We start from the raw sequence: 21,684 nt of genomic DNA on the forward strand, positions 1-21,684 counted from the left end.
GTGCCAAATAGGTGTTGTAATTGATTTCATTTCTAAAAAAAAAAAAAAAAAAAAAAAAAGATTGCACGGGTGGCCCTTTCAAACTCAAATTATAAAGGCTAATAGAAATATAAACTAAAGTAAATGATTGAAGAATTCTAGTTTTGGTGAAGAAAAAAACGGCCTGATCCTTTTAAACCCGCCGTTTTTTTAAGCACGGTGGTAAAAATGAAAACCTCTCTGAACTCAAAAAAGTGCTATAAAAAAGTAAAAACCTTGTGTCCACCCTCTTAGACCCAACCCATAATTGGATTCATGCACATATACTTGATCTGAATTAGTTCAGGGGAAGAAAATAGCACCCACAGTGAGCAAAGCTATAACAAGTGAGCTCCGTTCATTTGGCTAAACAAGCAATGAAAATTTTAAAAAAGTGGCATATTTCCGATACAGGCACTGGAATGACTAGTCTGTCCGTGTTAGCGTCACAGGGCCTCAGCAGTGAGCCCCCTGGAGGATAGGAGGAACAGGAACAGTGAAGGCACTCGGTAAAAAAAACAAAACAAAAAAAAAAAAACTGATAATACTGGGCCTGGAGCTGCAGCGGGACGTGGTGCACGGAGTCCCCTCACTTCTAGGCAAACATGGTCAGAGTAATCCACTGTGGAATCAGTAGGACAGGAAATGAATTACCACAGGTTACAGCATGTGTGCAGGATGAATGAGAAATTGCAATCATGGCGTTCAGTGCTAACCTGAAAGAAGTTAAGGGATATTTGACCGTCTCCATCCGTATCCATGTTTTTAAATGTTTCTGTTGAAAGAAGAGCAAAGAAAATGCATCTTACATTTTATTTTTGGGGTATTGTTCCCTCTAGGTTTGGCATGTTTCCAGGCACCGTTTTTGAAACAGCTGGGATAGAAACCATGGTAGGTGTTATTTTAGGATGCATAAGGGGTAAATAAATGTGGCTTACTGAACATCGTCTCCAGTCGGACTAAACAAGTGACGAAGTTGTCAAAGTCAACGGCCATGTCTTCCTCGGTGTAGCGCAGGATGATCAGCTGGAACAGGTGGTTATTCAGCTTGAAACCTGAAGCAGGGAGGACAAAACGCCACAATCAACGGTTGAAATGTGTCTGACCTCAAGCCAGAGTTCATTTTCTTATCTTATTTTTTTTTCCTTTTATTAAAGTTAAACAGAACCTGCTGATTCAAGGGCCATCCGCATCTCGTAGGAGCTCATGGTGCCGGATTTGTCCAAATCAAACTGTCTGAATATAGTCTGGTGTGGCAGAAGCACACGGAGACAGAGGGGGGGAAAAAAATACAGAAACGATTCAATTGGGTTGTCAAAATACACAACACGTTCAAATTTAATACTCTTATTGTGAGGCTCAAACTTTCACTTTTTGTCACTTTACAACTACAAAAATCGAGATAAACTGCAGCAGCTGGGAAAAACCTAAAAAAAAACAATTATTTTGGTTTATTCTGAGCGCTTTAAATACTTTTACAGGAAAATTAAAGACATTATTACCTGTAGGATTCAAACTCGTATGCATGCAGAAGGTAACGGGTAAAAAGTCTTGATCTTTCTCACATTTTGTCATGTTATCACAAACATCGATGTACTTTATATAACAAACCGAGAAAAAGTACAGCTTAAAGGGACATGTTATGCTTTTAAGTTCTTCCTTTTCATGTTAGAATCATTCAGTTGTGGTCTATATGAAGTGAAACAGCAATGATTTGGTCTGAATTTTCATTGTTGGTGTTGGCGTTGCCCCACGGCCCCTTTTAGCGACTCGTTTTGGTGCCGTCTCTTTAAATCTAAAGGCAGCGCTTCATGACCCCGCCTCCCTTAAGACCGCAGAGCATTGGGGGTCGGTATAATGATCAACCAGACATTTTGACGTATCCATTTATAGCTTCTGTGTCCTTCAGTTTGCAGCAAAAAGTTAAAATGGCGGAGTGGCAAAATGGGCTAGCCATAGGTTCATGACCCTGTTTAGCAGCTCTGCAGCAAATACTGTAACATGTGTTTTAACAACTAACATGATAGAGAATAGAGAGAACTGAACGGCTTGAAAAATATGATCCAAAAAGTGTATAATATTATCTATGCAGCTTCTGGACAGTCTACATTCAACTTTTCCACATTCTTAGAGACTCTAAGTACCCAACAAAATGTATTTAAAGGTTAAAAAAGTGGATTTTGAAATCAATGTAAGTGGTAGTAATGTGAAAAAGATAAGGGCCATATTTTTGCAATGCACTGTATTGCATGCATAGCGGTTGCCAGGTATAGTGAACACCAGTGATCAAGACTTAGTGCTGAATCTCACCAGGTATCGTTTAATCTTTTCCCAGAGAACGTGGAACTCCGTCAACCCAAGCTTCCCGCTCCCGTCCGCCTGAGTCACAAGGTTCAGGAACATTCAGGATTTTAAAATGTGTAAAGAAAAAAATGGGAACTTTAAGTCCAGGACCCATATTCCAGCTCATTTTCAAGGATACGTCCATGAGGTTTATCATGCTGCGACAAGCTTCTTTAGAAAAGCCGTCTGTCTTCAGATCCTTGTCTGGTCAAAAAAAAAAAAAAAAAAAAAAAAAAAAAAAGCAGACATAAGACATACTGAACTGAACCCACAGCTGTATTAGAGCAATGGCAGCACAAAACTTTTGATGCTTTTCCTGAATTACTAACGTTTGCCCACGATCCTGTTCAGGATGGTCTGAAGCTCATTCAGGCTGATCTCCATGTCCTGTTGGACCAGACAAAATTCAGGTCAATTAAACACAATAGCCAATGAAACAGTGAAGGAAGGTAGGGCTGGGCAATATATCGAGATTTCAAAGATATCGAGATTTTTGTAAAAGAGATATGAGATGAGACTACATTGAGGTGGTCTTTGTTCAGTTAAAATTGCACTTTGATAGATTCCAGTAGGTTATTTTACAGCAATTTCTCATATTTATTCACAGCTGTTTGTTAGGAAAACAATGTGCCTGTGAGCCATTTGGGATAAAGCTTTAATTCAGAGTAGCCCATTTAAAATTACTTTATGAAAAACATATTGCGATAAATATCGGATATCGCCATTCAGCCTGAAAATATCTAAATATTGTTTTTGGTCCATATCGCCCAGCTCTAAAGGAAGGTGAAGCTCCCTCTGAAGAGCTTTACAGTGTGCTTACAGCGCCTGCCAGCTGCCTGAAGAGGTTCTTGAAGCTCGCGTCGATCTGGCTCTCATCAAGTTTAACCTTAAACACAAAAAAAAAAAAGTTGATCACACTTTCTTCCTAAACTATCAATTTGGTTCATAGTTTAAATGCGTCGATAAGATCCTCTCACCTCTTCAGGAAGGTCTGCAACAACTTTATCATCAAGCTCCCTGAAAGCCAAAATGGAAAATAAGTTATTCACTTTTGATTTCTACAAGATGTGATTATATAGACGGCAAAAGTTGCTAAACATGACACCAAAACCACGAAAAAAAACTAAAATAATTTCAGAAAATAAATTATTATGAAAAACACTCTTCTGTACTATAACAAAATGTCTTATTTGGTTAGGACATCTGATGTGTTGGTTTCTAGGCTCTTTGTTTGCTCTTGGCTCATTCCCAACCCCAGTTCCAAAAAAGTTGTGGTGTTGTGTAAAACTTAAATCAATTTAAAAAAAAAAAAAAAAAAAAAAAGTGTAATAACCTACAAATTTCATTAACCCTGATTTGATTCACAATGGAACATGGCAGGCAAACGTGCTAAAATTTTATATATATTTTTAAGAGTGTAATCTTGACTTTGATAGCAGCAAAATAGAAAAATCTTTTTTAAAAGAAAGTTGAGACAGGAGCAAAAGTAAGTTGGCAGAAAACCTTACAGAACAAAAAGTCTTGCTAAACTGCTCACTTACTCGGAGCCGGCAGGCTTCTCAGAGAAGACCCTCAGGACGAAGTCGCCCTCTTTGTTTGGCTCAAAGGTAGAGGGGACGACGATGTACTCCCCGACCGGCAACCGCATGCGCGAGCTCACCTCCCTCAGGTTGATGAACTGCTCCGAGCGAGCGCTGGAGGCGTGAGTGAGGAAGAAGTCCCGCTTCAGGTGGACCCCAGACTTACCCACGAACTAAGATAGAGGTTTAGAGGTAGCAAAGCGTTTTGGGTTTTTAATAGGACTTCATGACATCATTTAAAAAATAACTGGAGGTGCAATTTCACAGTAGGTATGAGTTAAACTCTACCAACATTACTAAGAATTATTCCTGGAGAAAGAAAAAAAAAAGAGAGAGATCAGGAGACTGATACCTCATTCGGAACCTAGAAAAGAGACAAAAGACGAATATTAAGGGATATTAAAATAAACATAAATACAAAAGATTTTAATTGATACATTTGTCCAGACTGCTGCTGACCTCATACAGAGCAAACCCGATGGTCTCCATGTCCTTGCCCTCTCGTCTCTTCTTCCTGCGGTCCTTTTGCATGAGGGCGACCAGAAAGCTGCAGTCCGATTGGCCGGGGGCGTCGGGGTGCTTCAGCATGATCTTAAACTGAGGATTCAGCCAAAACGTCGCTGCAGAGGGAGGGGTGAAAGGTCACTGCATGATGCCTTTCTTTAAAGATAAAATATCTAATCAAATATTAATAGTTTATTTATTTATTAAATCGAGGAGGAAGTTAAGTTTATTTCATCCGATTTGTACTTGTTGAACTAAAAATCAGTCAAAACCAACCAAGACGTCTAGAATGGAGAATTTCCAAAAGCCTTCAGGAAACATAGCATTGTGTTCCTGATTGTCATTTAAATAAGAGTCACTTGTCCACATTCCTTCCAGAAAACAACCCAAATCTTCCCCGCATCCCTCTACAACGGCGCCTTTTTTAAACAAAATAAAAAAAAAGTTTATACATCCTGAAATAAAAGAAGCATTTAGCATTTTCCGTTCAGTAAATCTAACACCATGGGACTCCCGACATGAGACTTTGGAGCTTTTGAAAGAACCTTTTGTTCGCTGAACTGCGCCAACAAAATCGAGTTAGAATCTCTGCCCTCATTTTTCATCGCCGCTTTCCTCTGCCACCTCCCAGCCGTCTCCATCTTGCTGGGTACCTGGGTAGTTCCTGCAGCCTCCAGCCGTGCTGCCTCTCCTCCACTCCCCCCCGAAGAGCGACGTGTTCCACTTCTTCATCTGGCTGTGCTGCAGCGCGTCCGCCGTCAGGTTGCAGATCTCCAGGCGGGTGAACTCTCGCAGGAAGTCGCTGAAGGACATCCTGGGAGACGGACATGGGCTTCTTTTACGATCGAGTCCCAAAGTGGGCCCTGGTGTGAGTGGAAATGCTGACACAGCACGGGTTTAGACTCACCAGAACTCTCCGTCCTCACTGCGGTTCTGAAGCCGGCCTCTGACAGAGGAATCCACTTGGTCCCACTCTCTGGAGCTAAGGAGTTCATGAAGAGAGGAAAGTAAATAGATGGCGCTGTGTAGACTTCTACGTCAGCTTTTAGTCAGAAACCATTAAGCTTTTTTTCCATTTAGATTTCACTTACACTGCAAAAACGGATCTAAAAATAAGTCAAATGTTCTTAAAGTTAGTGTATTTGTCCTTGATTTGAACAGGTAAATAAGATGATCTGCCAATGTAATGAGTATTTTGACGCCTAAAATAAGATAATTAGATACCCTGCACTTAAAATAAGATGATGGAGATGAATTGTTCCTATTTTAAGTGGAAAAACCTTATTCCATTGGCAAATCATCTTATTTATGTGCTCAAATCAAGGACAAATACACTCATTTTAAAAGAACATTTTACTTATTTTTAGTTCCGTTTTTGCAGTGTAAGAGGATCACAGCTTCTGGGGGCGTTCAACTAGTTGTCCATCATATCTGGTTTTCTCTCCACTGGCTTCCAGTTTCTTTTAGATTTGATTTAAAAAAAAATTGCCATTTGTTTTTAAGTGTGTTCATAACCCGACTAGGGCAACAAAGCAGCTCTTTTTAGAAGTCCCTAGAGCTAGGTGCAAACACTGACGCCTCCTGACATTAGCACCACTACTGACTTTAGATTTTAAGCCTGGCCTTAAAAATGCCATTTATTCAGACTGGCTTTGAACATTCAGTAGCATGGCGTCATAGTTTGTACTTTATTTTGTATTAGCTTTTTATTTCTAGGTTTTATAATTCTGTTTCTATATATTGATTTCATGTACAGGTCACCTTGTGTGTTGTAATGGGCCATTTAAATAAAAGTTGATTGATTGATTGATTGATTGATTGATTGATTGATTGATGTAAAAGTGTAAAAGGACACAGGGGCCAGGGCTTCTTAGGCATTCTTCAAAATAAGAAAGACAAGAGAACCTTTTAGTGCGTGTTGATCTTCATGAGAAAATTGCTACTCACCTAAACTTGTCAACATCTACAATGAAAGCAGTAAATACAAAAATCAAAACAACTGTAACAGTGCCACAGGGGGGGGCGGGGATCAAATTATTCCACCACAGACTTCCAAAAACACTCGAATCGGGTCAGCCGCGATAGAAGAAAGAAAATAAAGTTATGTTAACTCCACATGCGTGGAAGACCTTACTTATCACTCCAGGACCCGGTCCATTCCACCTCCCCCCAGGGGTTCCTGATGCGAACCAGCTTGGTAGGATTTCCTCTGTACATAACCTTCAGGCAAAGAAACGGCTCACATTTAGGTCCGTACTGCACAAGCGGTTGCTCTTGTAGAGCACATTCACCCTAAAATGAACAGCTGAACTCAAGCCACATATCTGATAAAAACGTACAGAAACGGGGAAACAACGGGCTGCATCGTGATCTGCAGTCAGCTGCTCTTCACACAGGTGATAAACTAATCCCTGAATATGCAGAACGAACATCTGTGGCACAGCATGTCCAGAACTCGGAGCTTCTAATCGATAACCAACAATGAGATTACAGTCAGACCACGAGCCAAACTAAACAGTAAATAAGCCAGTTTTTTACAGCATGCAAATATAGACTCTACTTTAAAAAAAAAAAAAAATGTCCCCGATCAGTTTTACATCTCTAGCCATTTAGAACAGAACATAAAGGGTAAAACGAAAATAAGAACAGCAGATTGCCCAATTAGACCAGATTTAGAACATAAGAGTAAATACTGTAGAGTCTGAGCATTTATGAATAAAAATAAGAAATAACAATAAGACTGCTTACAATAATCTTCAAAATGTTAAAAAAAAAAAAAACAGGAAGATAAACACCTATTGAGTTTGTTGGGAGCAGTGATGGTTAGATGGTAGCAGCTACTGGGAGGAAGGATCTGTGATGGCGCTGCTTTGAGCATCTAGGATGCAGCAGCCTGTCACTGAAAAAGCTCTCCGGCTCTGAAACAGCTCCACACCCGGGGGTGGCAGACAATGTTTAACACTAAAATTAGTCCTGTCTCCCAACGCCTGAACTGGATCGAGGGGACATCTTGGACGCAGCCGGCCTTCCTGGTGAGCTCATCTGCCCGCTCACATTTAATCATAACTATCCGATTTGTGTTTGATCCCAACCACGCGTCCCCCGGCGTGACGGCTCACCTCGTCCACACCGGTCACAGAGTAGGCGTGGCCCTTCACCAGCTTCTTGAACGTGACGGCCTCCATGTCTGACGAACTGGTGATCTGTGAGAGAGACAATGCAACGCGGGAACTCTGAATGCGGGTCGCTGACACAGTTTAATCATCACTATTGGCAAATGATCTAAAGGAAAGGAACTCTGATTATGTTTAATCAACCTGCAGACGCCGCATCAATTTTAGATTTATTACTGTAGCAACTAAAGATCAATAAGTACAGCAAACATTTCCAACACTCCGACTTTACAGCCGGTCACCCATGCACACGGCTGCTGTAATGTCCTTTTAGCAGCGGAGCCTTCTGATAAAGTAATGATTCACTATTTCATCATTAATGGAGGAAAGTTCGAATCTTTTTTCCCTGCCAGGCTGCTGGTTCGTCAAAGCCAAACTAAAACGGACCGGAAGGCAAACTGATCAGACCGAGCGGCCTTCAGCGGAGGGTTCAGTGCTCCCCGTCTGCAAATAAAGGCCCTGATCAAAAGCCTTTGACACGCTGAGTTCCTGCCAGCTTCTGTCTTCGGAGGCGTCTCTGCCCTCTTGTGGCTTCAACTAAAACCCGATTCCCCACATTTCCTTAACAGCAACTTTCCAACATTACTAAATGTGCAGCTCACTGCAAAAACGGATCTAAAAATAAGTAAAATGATCTTAAAGTTAGTGTATTTATCCTTGATTTGAGCAGGTAAATAAGATTATCTGCCAATGGAACGAGTATTTTTACCCCTAAAATAAGATAATTAGACATCCTGCACTTGAAATAAGATGATGGAGATGAATTGTTCCTATTTTAATTGCAAAAATCTTACTCCATTGGCAAGTTATCTTATTTACCTGCTCAAATCAAGGACAAATACACTGATTTTAAGAACATTTTACTTATTTCTAGTTCTGTTTTTGCAGTGCTCATCAGCTGTGCTTAGACTCATTTACTTTATTTTAAGTTTCCAAAGAGATTGTGACCAAGATGAGCCTGCGTTAAAGTCCGTAAAACCACAAATTCGGCAGTTTCTAAAAAAGAGACAACATACGTCGAGGGATATTAGGAATTTTATCCCCAGCTGATTTTTTTGTTAGATGTATTTTAATATGAAGTCAATCAACTGAAAAATACATTAAAGTTTAAATCCCATCAATGAATAGAGAAAGAGTAAAACAGAGCCCTGGGCTGATTTGAAGTTTAATGTCTTGCTGAAGAGCAAGGCAGAATTGGCATCAGTGGTCATTGGTCACCAGTTTTGCACACATCTCAGCATTTGGCTCATTCCTTTTTACAGAGTCTAAATTGGAGGTCACGGATTAGCGGACCACGGTCCGGATCCGGACCCAGCTGCTACCTAATCCGGACCCAACCTCATTTAAAAAATGTATATATTACTGCATGTTGTCCAACGACAGTGTCTAACTCAAGTTCTCCGTCGCTGCGACGGATTTCCGTCATTTGGAAATTGAGCACAAAAAATTCCGTCTAGACTTTTTATTCAAGGTTTTAAACACAAGTTGCTCTTAACCAATCAAACCTGGCAGAGCCGGGACATTAGCCAATCAGAATGAGAGCAGGGCGGGTCTTTCCAAAGAGGACATTGCCAGTCTGAGGTTTATCGGTGTTCATCATTTTAACTTTTGGGAGAGAATTTTAAACTGGCCACAGATGGTATGAATGAAAGTAGCGGTGGTTAAAGGTTTTCTTTGGATTTATGCGAACCAGCAGGTCAGAAAGTTCAGCAGCTGACAACAACTTCCCTCGGTAAGCGTCAATCTGCTCCGGCAGTTAATTAATGAATTATTTCCACCTGTGGCCATGTCCTCTGTCAGCGTTTATTTCCTCGCTGATAAACGCGGTGACCAACCAGGGATCTCCTCGTGATTCGCTACTATGTTTTATTTAAACACAAAGAAGAGTAACGCGCTAGCTCAGGCTAATTTAGCATGACCCTTGAAGAACAAGAGTTGGGCTGTGAAACAATGTGCCTCATTTGACTGGGTCCGATTCGGAAAAAGTAAAAAAAAAAAATAATAAAAAAAAACAACCCTGCGCTGTTCTGAAACAAAGAAGGCAGAGCTGCATCTGCTGTCAGTCAGTATGCAGCATTGATCACCTGATGAGCAGCTGCGCTCCAGGACAATAAATAAAATGACAAGGATTTTGATGCTTACAGATTGTTAAGAAAACTACATCAAAAAGATAAAACAAATAAACTGCAGCTACAACATGGACTGGAGAACAGGTTTTAACTGGGTAAGGCCAGAGAAAGGCGATTCTCAGAGAGTTTTTTTATGAAGTTAAAGTGGAGCGTGGACACAGGGTTCATCCTGGACAGGTCTCCAGTTACTGGGCTAAAATATAACCATTTTATTAAACTTCAAAAAAGTTAAATCATGCCTTTTTTTAAACTGTAATGATTAATTGGTGAACAATAACGGCCAAAACAGAGACTGAATTATTGTCATGTGCAATCTGTGTGAAATTAAAATGTATTATATCATGATAGTGTTGGTGATGTGTCCTGCATTTCCAAGGCTGTGTTTGCCTTGTATGATCATAAAATTGGTTTATATTGAATGTGACAGGGAGCCAGTGGAGTTGATGTACAGATGTGAAGTAGATTATGTAATGATGAAGCTGCTGTCTTTGTACTAGCTGGAGTTTATGGAGGGTTTCTGGAGGACAGGGAGCTGGGATTGTAAAGTGGACTGTGGACCAGTTTGTCAACAGTGTGAAGGAAGAACTTGATGCTGCAGAGATGAAAGTAACCCAGATGATGATGTGGATGTGGAAAGTGATGGAGAGGCTGTCCAGGATGAGGCAAAGGCTTCAAAGCTGAAAGGTGGCAGAGATACAGGAATTTTCAATGGATATTTTAAAAGTATCAGATTTAGTTGACTTTGCACACTAAGTAAGTGAGCCAACTAATGCGGCATGATGTCCACGGCCCCAGGAATATATGGGCTGGCAAGAAAATGTTTTTAGTCAAACATTATTTTTGCTTCAACCCCTGTGCTAACTTCACTTGCGCCGCTTCTCTTGTTAATATGGCAAAGCCCTCCGGAGCGTTCCCAAACATATCCGCTTGCTCATACATACGGAGAAAATAGCTGATTTAAAGGCGCAGAACGAATGAGCACCTCGATATGTGCTTGAGGTTGGCTTTGTTGCCAATCAAACCCAGGTGTAAAATCCTTGCAGGGCAGCCTAAAGCTCACTTCTCTCATTAAGTCATAAAAATGAAATTAAAAAAAGTTCAGTTGTTTTATAAAAGATGTGAAAGTCAAGAAATTGTCTATATACCAAACTGTGAAAGATTGTGGTTCTCTATTTCAAAAAGCACATTGGATTTTAAAATAGAAAACCGTTCTATTTTTATGTTATTTTTTTGTTTAAAAAGTCAATGTATAAGGTGGATGCATAAACATTTTATTTCCGTGTTAAATACTGTTTAAAGTAACGGATTGTAATAAAAAATGTGTCCGGACCTTTACTGGTTGTTGATTTTCTTTATTCGGACCCCGCTGATTTTTAATTAGTGACCCCTGGTCTAAATCATTTAGCTCTAAACTCTTCACCAGGCAGGCAAAAAACACAAACTTTAAAAAGAGCTCACAAGTCACAAAAGAGTAAATTTTTAAAAGGTGTAAATGTTTAAAAGGTGAAAATTAGACTGGGATTTTTATTTTTATTTTTAGATTTGGTGTTATGGTTGAAGGTTCTTGTCCAAACCTTTGTTGAACATGCCCTTTTCCCACGCAGAAAGAAAAAGAAAAACTGGTCTGACAGTGGGGATTGTGTTCTTGGGGTCATTTTCAACATTTCTGTTCTCACAAAAACTTTGAATACAAACTAAGCTTTAAATGTTAGTGTTGAAGCTGTTTTTTTCTGTTCATGCACAGCCCTTTCAATCCTCCTGCTGCTGAAAAATGCTATATATAAATAAACTTCCCTTGATTTTAGTCTCATCTGATCACACAACGTTCTTCAATCCCTTCTCTGAATCGTTTAGAAGTTTGCTGGCAGGGAAAAGCCTGCAGTTGCTGGTTCTACAGCGCCCAGCTGCAGGTTTTACTCCAATGCAGGGCAGTTTGCCAGCAGTGCATTTTTTAGAGTCTATGCTCCCTTCTCCTGCGTAGCTCCAGGCTGATCCATCACCGTTCTCATCCTCATCCTCATCCCATGAGGCAAGACCTTACAAGGAGCTCCAAACCAAGGCTGACTGACGGTCATTTTCTACGTCCTCTAGTTCTGAATAACTATAAGGTGTCCCTCTTCTCTCAGAGCTTCTTACTGAAGGACTGGCAGCACCTGGCAGCCATGAGCAGATCTGCTACCTTGTCCCTGACATTCTTTGGCAGCGATTTGTTCTCGCTCATGCAGGTGGAAACGGTGGGTTGGCAGAAATGGATTCAGTGGGCAGGTGGGCTTTATATCAGCTGAAGTATCTGTAGTTGGTTCACTGATGTATTTCTACGACAAAACCAACCTACAGGAGCCAAAGTTCTAGACTCAAACGGATCAAATTCTTGTTCTGACATGAACATTTTACTTATCACGTAACATGTTTAATCTGGCTTCTGGGTTAATATTCTGCTTGCCCACGTTGAAATAAAAATCAAACTAAATTTGTTTGCAAGTGAGCAAACGTACAAAGTCAGCAGGGAGTTTAATACCCATTTCTCTCGTTGCATGGATTGTGGAAATAAATGTTCAAAGAATCAGGGAGAAACGGTCTGGGGAAAGCTCGCTCTGCGCTGCATCAGCAAGAAATAAAATATATGTTTCACCAACTTTATTTTGTTTTACTGTGGAGGAAAAAAAAGCTCTTTTAAAATCCTGTTTGAGAAAATAAATCCACTTTCATGCTGAAACGGCGTGATGCTCTTGCATCTCAGGATAAATGGTTACACTTTGAAGGGGTGTACATTACTGACATTACACTGTCATAAACATGACATAACACCTGTTATGAACCTAATTGACTCTATGAATGTTTAGGACTGTTGTCATTAATTGTCATTCGGTAAATTATGACACTATTAAAGTAAAGTTGACATTGTTTAAAATGTCTTTGTTATGACAACTTGACATTAACAGAGACAAGGTTAAGTTTAGGGCTTGATTTGGGATTAGGTTAAACTAGAAAAATTTCTGAAGAAATTTAGCAAGGCGCCTGCCACTTGGTGCGTACCGTACCGTCAGAAATAGCAACAGGAAGCCACACTGCGAATTTCAGCTTCCTACGGTCTTCACAGCCCCCGCAACGGCCGTTGAAAGGTGCCATGTTAAGTCAATGGACCTCCTAGGAGCCTCTTGCTAGCAGCGTTGTCATGGAGACTCACTGACAGCTGCAGCCCTCTCTCTGTCTGTAAAGGCAGAAGAACTCTGGCTAAGCAGCAGTTGGTAGGACCTTCCTAAAGCTATTATGTTAGCCGCTAGCATGGCTGGGTTCAGTATCACCGGGTGATGTTACTCTGTTAGTTTGGTCCAAATCCTGTACTGGGATGAGCCTTAAATAGGGAGAAAAAACGTCGTTTATAACGTTGCCATGGTAACTGAAAATGGCGGGTGGTACAAAAAAATACTTCATGGGATCAGCACATATGTTTTAATATACACACTGTGGGGATTATAATACAAAAATCTTAGTCTGCCACGCCGGGTTTCGATCCCACGACCTCTTGCATGCTAAGCCTGCACTTTCCATCTGAGCTATACTGTAGCGCCATATATGGGCATGCAGTATTGGGACCATAAGGGGTTTGATCCCCCATTGAAAAGCATTGGATGTTTGACACCTCATAGCTGGGATATGCTTTATGCGACATAGCCCAAATTTCTTGTGGAGCTTTCTCTCTAAAGTACGAACAGACTCTGTGAAGCAAAAGTTGGTGAGACCTTCCTAGAGCTACTTCCGGTTAGCAACATGCTAACCGTTAGCCGCTAACATGGTTGTGTTTGGCATCACTGGGTAAGTGTACTCTGTTAGTTTGGTCCAAATCCTGTACTGGGAAATGCCTCAAATAGGGGTGCCAATACTTAATGTCACCAAACGTGACCAAAGTTCATTGGTCAGATTGGCCTCCTTTAGCAACTCAGCCTCACCACATCTGGGCCCAGAACTCAACATTTGACCAACATGGTGTGTAGTGCCATTTCCCACATGTGGGTGGTGCTGTATTGGCCAAGTGGGTCGTGTCTAGGCATCATGCCAGGTCCTGTTGGAAGCAAAGACCCAATAGGAAAGCATGTAAAATCCAAAATGGGACAGTAAACTGACACATGGCTGAAAGTCACATGAAAATTTTAAAATGTTAAGAGGAAGTGACTGTGCGAATTTCAGATTTCTACATTAATCACAGCCGCTGCAGCCTGCGTCGAAAGTTGCCATTCTATCTCAATGGAACGTCTCCCACTGGCCCTCAGAGTTCCGTCGTCATGGAAACTCACTGACACAGCTGCAGCGGGCCAGTCTAAAAAAGTGCAGACACTTGGTGTCCAAGTCTGCCTATTGGATTATAATGGAGAACTTTGCCTCGAACAACGCACGATTTCTCCGGAACCGTAAATGGTAGAGACGTAATTTTTTCTGTGTTTATTTCGTAAAGGATAGGGGAAGAAGACTTGCTATCGGTTTTTGCTGGAAAAAGTTTAATAAAGGCGTAAAAAATTATGATCTAAAGGACATTTTTATGAAATTTCAGAAATCCTCTGAAAATGATCCCGAACAAATCGCTCTGGCTAAAAAAGTATAAGAGATATCAAAATAATTCTTTCACTGTGAGTATCAGCAGGCTTTTGATGACCATGTAGCTCATTTTCATATTTTTACAAAAATCGGTGTAGGCACAGCGACGATGTAAAAAAGTGGATGATGTGGGAAAATGCAGCTCCAAAGCGATTTCAGGATTTTGCACATTCGCTACTCCCGAACAAATTGTTCCTGTGGAAAAACCGTAACAGTTATCCACAAAATTCATTTTTCTTGAGTGCCAGAAGGGTTGGGACATTCATGTGTGAAAGTCTCATGTCTGTACATAAAACGGTTTAGGAGTAGCGACGATGCGAAAACATGTGATGTTTTGGATTTTTAGACGTCATTTTTCAAAACCGCTCCATAGGAAATGAATGGGGGAGGTTTCGGGTTTGTGTCGCTCTGAGGTGATTTGCGAAAAATCTATAAATGCCACACCAATGAGGGTTACATTTCCCGAATCCTGACAAAAATACCTACGTTTTGATGTATAATTTGTCTACGTAGAGTGAAAATTGAGCGAGAAAGGTCAAGTTGTTCGGAGTTTTGAAATCTTTAAAAAAGCTAGAGTGGGCCACTCTAGCGGTTGGAGAATTCCGTCATTGACTTTCATTGTAAACGATGATTTCGCTTATTTTCGGACATGAGCTTTGAGGAGTAACTGTGAAGAGACGATAAAAGATATCCACATCCCGTTTTCACTTCTGAGTAGGTCACAGATATATCTACAAACTGGAAGTTAAACGGTGTTTGTAGGTGAAAGCATGGCGACACAGTACAGCTTTGAAAATGGTCCTTTTGAGGGGTTTTTGAGGCTTTCTTTCTCCCCGACTCCATTCATTCCTATGGGGTTGTTTTGGGGGTGGTTTTTCGCTTATTTTGTTGCCATGGTAACTCGAAACCCCAATAAACATAGTAGCACACATCTCGAGACCGAGCCAGACGTTTTGATGTATATATTGTGGGGGTGCACGCTACGGTTCGGGCCCCATTAATCGTGAAGGAAGAAAAATAAAGAATATTAACTAGAAAAATTTCTGAAGAAATTTAGCAAGGCGCCTGCCACTCAGTGCGTACCGTACCGTCAGAAATAGCAACAGGAAGCAACACTGCGAATTTCAGCTTCCTATGGCCTTCACAGCCCCCGCGGCGGCCGTCGAAAGGTGCCATGTTAAGTCAATGGACCTCCTAGGAGCCTCTTGCTAGCAGCGTTGTCATGGAGACTCACTGACAGCTGCAGCCCTCTCTCTGTCTGTAAAGGCAGAAGAACCCTGGCTAAGCAGCAGTTGGTAGGACCTTCCCAAAGCTACTTCTGGTTAGCAACATGCTAACGGTTAGCCGCTAGCATGGTTGTGTTCAGTATGACCGGGTGATGTTACTCTGTTAGTTTGGTTGAAATCCTGTACTGAGAAGTGCCTAAAACTGGAGAAAATCCAAAAATTCACCAAATCTGTCAAGCAGGAGTTTGTACAAGCTTCTTATAGCTACTTCCGGTTAGCAACATGCTAACCGTTAGCTGCTAACATGGTTGTGTATGGTATCACTGGGTGAGTGTACTCTGTTAGTTTGGTCCAAATCCTGTACTGGGATGAGCCTCAAATAGGGAGAAAAAACGTTGTTCATAACGTTGCCATGGTAACTCAAAATGGCGGGTGGTACAAAAAAAATACTTCATGGGATCAGCACACATGTTTTAATATACACAATGTGGGGATTATAATACAAAACTCTTAGTCTCCCACGCGGGAATCGATCCCACGACCTCTTGCATGGTAAGCCTGCACTCTCCCTCTGAGCTATACTGTAGCTCCATATATGGGCATGCATTATTGGGACCATAACGGGTTTGGTCCTCCATTGAAAAGCATTGGATGTTTGACACCTCATAGCTGGGATATGCTTTATGCGACGTAGCCCAAATTTCTTGTGGAGCTTTCTCTCTAAAGTACGAACAGACTCTGTGAAGCAAAAGTTGGTGAGACGTTCCTAGAGCTACTTCCGGTTAGCAACATGCTAACCGTTAGCCGCTAGCATGGTTGTGTTCAGTATCACCGGGTGAATATACTCTGTCAGTTTGGTCCAAATCCTGTACTGGGAAGTGCCTCAAATAGGGGTGCCAATACTTAATGTCACCAAACGTGACCAAAGTTCATGGGTCAGATTGGCCTCCTTTAGCAACTCAGCCTCACCACATCTGGGCCCAGAACTCAACATTTGACCAAAATGGTGTGTAGCACCATTTCCCACAGGTGGGTGGTGCTGTATTGGCCAATTGGGTCGTGTCTGGTTATCATGCCAGGTCCTGTTGGAAGCAAAGACCCAATAGGAAAGCATGTGACATCCAAAATGGCACAGAAAACTGACACATGGCTGAAAGTCACATGAAAGTTTTAAAATGTTAAGAGGAAGTGACTGTGCGAATTTCAGATTTCTACATTAATCACAGCCGCTGCAGCTGGCGTCGAAAGTTGCCATTCTATCTCAATGGAACGTCTCCCACTGGCCCTCAGAGTTCCGTCGTCATGGAAACTCACTGACACAGCTGCAGCGGGCCAGTCTAAAAAAGTGCAGACACTTGGTGTCCAAGTCTGCCTATTGGATTATAATGGAGAACTTTGCCTCGAACAACGCACGATTTCTCCGGAACCGTAAATGGTAGAGACGTAATTTTTTCTGTGTTTATTTCGTAACGGATAGGGGAAGAAGACTTGCTATCGGTTTTTGCTGGAAAAAGTTTAATAAAGGCGTAAAAAATTATGATCTAAAGGACATTTTTATGAAATTTCAGAAATCCTCTGAAAATGATCCCGAACAAATCGCTCTGGCTAAAAAAGTATAAGAGATATCAAAATAATTATTTCACTGTGAGTATCAGCAGGCTTTTGATGACCATGTAGCTCATTTTCATATTTTTACAAAAATCGGTGTAGGCACAGCGACGATGTAAAAAAGTGGATGATGTGGGAAAATGCAGCTCCAAAGCGATTTCAGGATTTTGCACATTCGCTACTCCCGAACAAATTGTTCCTGTGGAAAAACCGTAACAGTTATCCACAAAATTCATTTTTCTTGAGTGCCAGAAGGGTTGGGACATTCATGTGTGAAAGTCTCATGTCTGTACATAAAACGGTTTAGGAGTAGCGACGATGCGAAAACATGTGATGTTTTGGATTTTTAGACGTCATTTTTCAAAACCGCTCCATAGGAAATGAATGGGGGAGGTTTCGGGTTTGTGTCGGTCTGAGGTGATTTGCGAAAAATCTATAAATGCCACACCAATGAGGATTACATTTCCCGAATCCTGACAAAAATACCTACGTTTTGATGTATAATTTGTCTACAAAGAGTGAAAATTGAGCGAGTAAGGTCAAGTTGTTCGGAGTTTTGAAATTTTAAAAAAAGCTAGAGTGGGCCACTCTAGCGGTTGGAGAATTCCGTCATTGACTTTCATTGTAAACGATGATTTCGCTGATTTTTGGACATGAGCTTTGAGGAGTAACTGTGAAGAGACGATAAGAGATATCCACATCCCGTTTTCACTTTTGAGTAGTTCACAGAAATATCTACAAACTGGAAGTTAAATGGTGTTCGTAGGTGGAAGCATGACGAACCAGTACAGCTTTGAAAATGGTCATTTTGAGGCTTTTTTGAGGCTTTCTTTCTCCCGGACTCCATTCATTCCTATGGGGTTGTTTGGGGGTGGTTTTTCGCTTATTTTGTTGCCATGGTAACTCGAAATCCCAATAAAAGTAGTAGCACACATCTCGAGATCGAGCCACAGGTTTTGATGCCTATATTGTGGGGGTGCACGCTATGTTTCGGGCCGCATTAATCGTGAAGGAAGAAAAATAAAGAATATTAATATTAATAAAGAGACGCCTTTAGAGGTGAATAGTAATAGGCCCTGCCCATGCATTTGCATTGGGAGGCAGTGCTGTGCTTCGCACAGCACTGCCTCCTCATTGCACATGCAAGGCAGGCGCCTAATTAAGGGCTTGATTTGGGTTTAGGTTAAAATAAATTTAGGGCTTGGTTTGGAATTAGGTTAAATTAAGGGCTTGTCATAAAGACATTTTAAACAATGTCAACTTTGCTTTAATAGTGTCATAATTTACCGAATGACAATTAATGACAACAGTCCTAAACATTCATAAGGAGTCATTTATGTTCATAACAGGTGTTATGTCATGTTTATGACAGTGTAATGTCAGTCTTATGTACACCCCTTCAAATAAAGTGTTACAGGATAAATAAATGACCGGTACTGACGTCAATGGAGCAGCCAAGCAGGGATCCCCTCTCCACGGCTCTGCTGATGATGCTGTAGAGGTCTGAGGGGGCCGTTTTCAGCTCAAACATCTCCGTCACACCGCCGGTGAAGTCTTCAAAGCCCTCCGACGTGCTCCCGCCCGACAGGGCCTCGTAGCAGCCGTTCAATCTGGGGACCAGAACAGTTCTGCTCAGTGCTCGAGTGGAGAACCAAGGAGACGAGTGGCTGTAACAACTCCACGCTGTTATTAGGGTCAAACATTACACATAAACTACAGCTGCAGCACTCGCCGTTTCACAAGGAGCAGGAGTACCATATATGAACATGTGAGTAATCATGTATATATAAGAAGGCATCAGTCTCACGTTCGCATTGCATTAACATGGGGAACTGTTTAAACTTGGCAGGCATGCCGGTACATGAACAATGCTGTGGTTCAGTCGCACAACTGAGACCGCAGCTGTCCACTGCAGCAGCTGCAGCTCTCAATCACTGAACCCCCTTTAGAAAGCTTCAAGTATTTTATCAGCCGTGCTCCCAGCCGGTGTTTTCCACATGCAGCTCAAACGTTCGAGCAATTTGAGGTTGAGAAACGGCAGACGAAAGAGAAAACAATTTATTCAAGCTGCAAATCTGTGATCTTAAGACAGTCGGACCGGAATGGAGCTCCTGTAAACGTCTCGATTTAAAAGACATGTTTTATTTTCAAATAGAAGTGCCACATTCTTAAATATCTCAAATTCAACCACACAAACAAACAAAAATACACCAAGCAGCCTGTTGTGCTAATGAAAAGCTGACTGAGCAATCACAGCTCACTATTTACCAAATCATCATGCTAGACAACCACTAGGTGTCCTACTAGAGCAGCTTAAGCTCCAGAAATGAGTCGGTTGCTAAGCAGTCAGTTTGCAAAAGCATAACAATGCAATGTCTGCTCTTCTTCTGTTCTCCTGGGAAGCCTCAGCTAAACCATGTTTAGTTAGTAAGGAAAACCCCAAGATCTATAAATTAACCTGCCTCTATAGTAAACAGTAGTCTGCAACTTTAGCGCATACCTCACAGCATGCCCAGCTATTGGTACCGGCACATGTGATATACACACACAGGTACACCTGTTCAATCTCATGCAGGGAACTCAGTGCATTTATAACCATAACAGGGGGGGGAAAAGGGTTTAGTTTTGACTGAATCCAGCTGGTGTGGAAAAACTGCCGATCTCCTGAGATTTTCAAGAACAAAATCTCTTGGTTTTACAGAGAGCGGTCCCAATAAGAGGAGATATCCAGTGAAAACGGCTTGAAGCTATTGGAATCTGGAGAAGAATGGGCGGACCGGTTCTTTAAAGGTGTAACCTGCTAAAATCCACAAAAGGTATGCTGAATACCATCTCTGAATGTCTGACGCGTTGAACCTTGAAGTAGATGAGCTACGGCGGCAGAAGACCACACCAGCCGCAACTCCTGTTGGCCAATGACAGGAAACCGAGGCTGCGGTTCACACGGACGCGCCTAAATTGGAGAACAACAGATTGAATAAACGTCGCCCTGTCTGCCCATTCTCGATTTTAGTTGCAACATCCAGAGTAGGGTCAGAAGCATGGATCCATCCTGTCTTGTGTCGACAGTGCAGACTGGTGGTTTAACAGGGTGGAGGACGTTTCCTTGGTGTTGCTTTACTAGCAACTGAGCATTGTTTAAAACCCACTGTGTACCCAAGTGTTGTTGTCCCTTTATGACCAGTGCACCCGTCCTCTAAGGGTTCCTCCATGCAAGATAATGCACCATGTAACAAAGCGCAGATCATCTCAAACTGGTTTCCTGACTCTGACATTGTGGATTATGGTGGAATGGGAGAATCTCAGCATGGATGTGCAGCCAACAAATCGGCAACAGCCGTGAGAGGCTGTTACGTCAACACGGAGCAAGATTTTAGCGAGACTGTAAAAGTCCTGAGAGCAAATAAGGGGATCCAGCCCAGTACTAGCAGGATGTGCCTGACTGTAAGTGTATAAAGAGCAGAAACAATGAGATCGTCATCAGAGATCTACGACCCTGCATCTAAACAGCCACATCTGGATTTGTCAGCTTTCTTGCAGACTTACTTGGCATAGGCCTTTTCCAGCAGAGCACTCCAGAACTCGGTTCCCTCTGCAGAGTGGACAAACAGCAACTTCCCATCCTTCACTGGCAGACGGTCATCAATCACCACCTCCACCCACTCTCCAAACTGCCAGAACTGCATTACAGGGAGAAAGTTAGAAACTCTGGGGGGAAAACGATGTTACACAGAGAACCTTTAACGAGATTCTGGGCATTCTGGGACTGAGATCCTGTGTCCAGAATCTCATTCTAACATATAAACTGTTTTAGCAACAATAATATTTTTATACATTTCTAAGTAAATAAAACCTTACAAAGGAGGATAAACATTCAGTTTAAGAATTGAGATATTTAAGAATAAAAGCAGTGAATAAATTGAATTTCATCTCCAATGCAATGAACCAAAATAAATCTGCATCACTTGGCTTTACATTGACAGTTGCCTCAACTCACAAGCTTAGATGAATTTCCTCTGCCGTTGACCTTTTAACAAACTAGCTAAAGAAAAATATATTTTTTGATGCAAAACATTAACACAAAAAAAGGTGAAAATAAAAATATCCTAGTTTAACTCAAGCAATACAAAACGAATACAGAGATCCTTTTGTCTAACTGGATAAACTGTTAAAGCTTTTCAGAGAACCGATGTGACAGGAACTGTTTTCCCAATCAAACCGGTTTCTCCGCAGCATGTAAACTATCACAGAGGACAGAGTGGATTTCTCTGAAATACTTTTAGAAAAAGTTCAACCCATTTAAATCAGATGCAATAAAAGCTTTACAAGTAAATATGCTTAAATCTTGTGTTTCTCTTTGCCAACAGGCCCTTATGTTTAGGTGGAAACAAACTAAACAAAATGAGTCATACTGCCTCCTGCTGGACGCCAGCTATTCAAAAAAAAAAAAAAAAAAAAAAAAAAAGTCTAATTTCCCAGAAGTGAACCCGTTCACGTCTACCAGTAATAG

General features: G+C 41.4%; 1 protein-coding gene across 1 annotated transcript in view; it reads right to left on the reverse strand.

Moving 5' to 3' along the window:
- capn1 (calpain 1) overlaps window positions 1-21,684 on the reverse strand; it is a 50,475-nt gene continuing 28,791 nt past the window's right edge. The window contains exons 5-22 of the mRNA XM_036146319.1: window positions 20,721-20,854; window positions 18,616-18,784; window positions 7,565-7,648; window positions 6,580-6,665; window positions 5,353-5,427; window positions 5,099-5,259; window positions 4,401-4,561; window positions 4,294-4,305; window positions 3,903-4,114; window positions 3,339-3,378; window positions 3,182-3,247; window positions 2,691-2,748; window positions 2,501-2,565; window positions 2,329-2,397; window positions 1,187-1,265; window positions 957-1,073; window positions 735-793; window positions 1-640 (exon numbers count right to left, since the gene is read on the reverse strand). Of these exons, the coding sequence (XP_036002212.1) occupies window positions 614-640; window positions 735-793; window positions 957-1,073; window positions 1,187-1,265; window positions 2,329-2,397; window positions 2,501-2,565; window positions 2,691-2,748; window positions 3,182-3,247; window positions 3,339-3,378; window positions 3,903-4,114; window positions 4,294-4,305; window positions 4,401-4,561; window positions 5,099-5,259; window positions 5,353-5,427; window positions 6,580-6,665; window positions 7,565-7,648; window positions 18,616-18,784; window positions 20,721-20,854 (1,674 nt within the window). The 3' untranslated portion in view covers window positions 1-613. The remainder of the gene's footprint in view (window positions 641-734; window positions 794-956; window positions 1,074-1,186; window positions 1,266-2,328; window positions 2,398-2,500; window positions 2,566-2,690; window positions 2,749-3,181; window positions 3,248-3,338; window positions 3,379-3,902; window positions 4,115-4,293; window positions 4,306-4,400; window positions 4,562-5,098; window positions 5,260-5,352; window positions 5,428-6,579; window positions 6,666-7,564; window positions 7,649-18,615; window positions 18,785-20,720; window positions 20,855-21,684) is intronic.

The sequence above is a fragment of the Fundulus heteroclitus genome, chromosome 14 (assembly GCF_011125445.2).
Source record: "Fundulus heteroclitus isolate FHET01 chromosome 14, MU-UCD_Fhet_4.1, whole genome shotgun sequence".
NCBI classification, from domain to species: Eukaryota; Metazoa; Chordata; class Actinopteri; order Cyprinodontiformes; family Fundulidae; genus Fundulus; species Fundulus heteroclitus.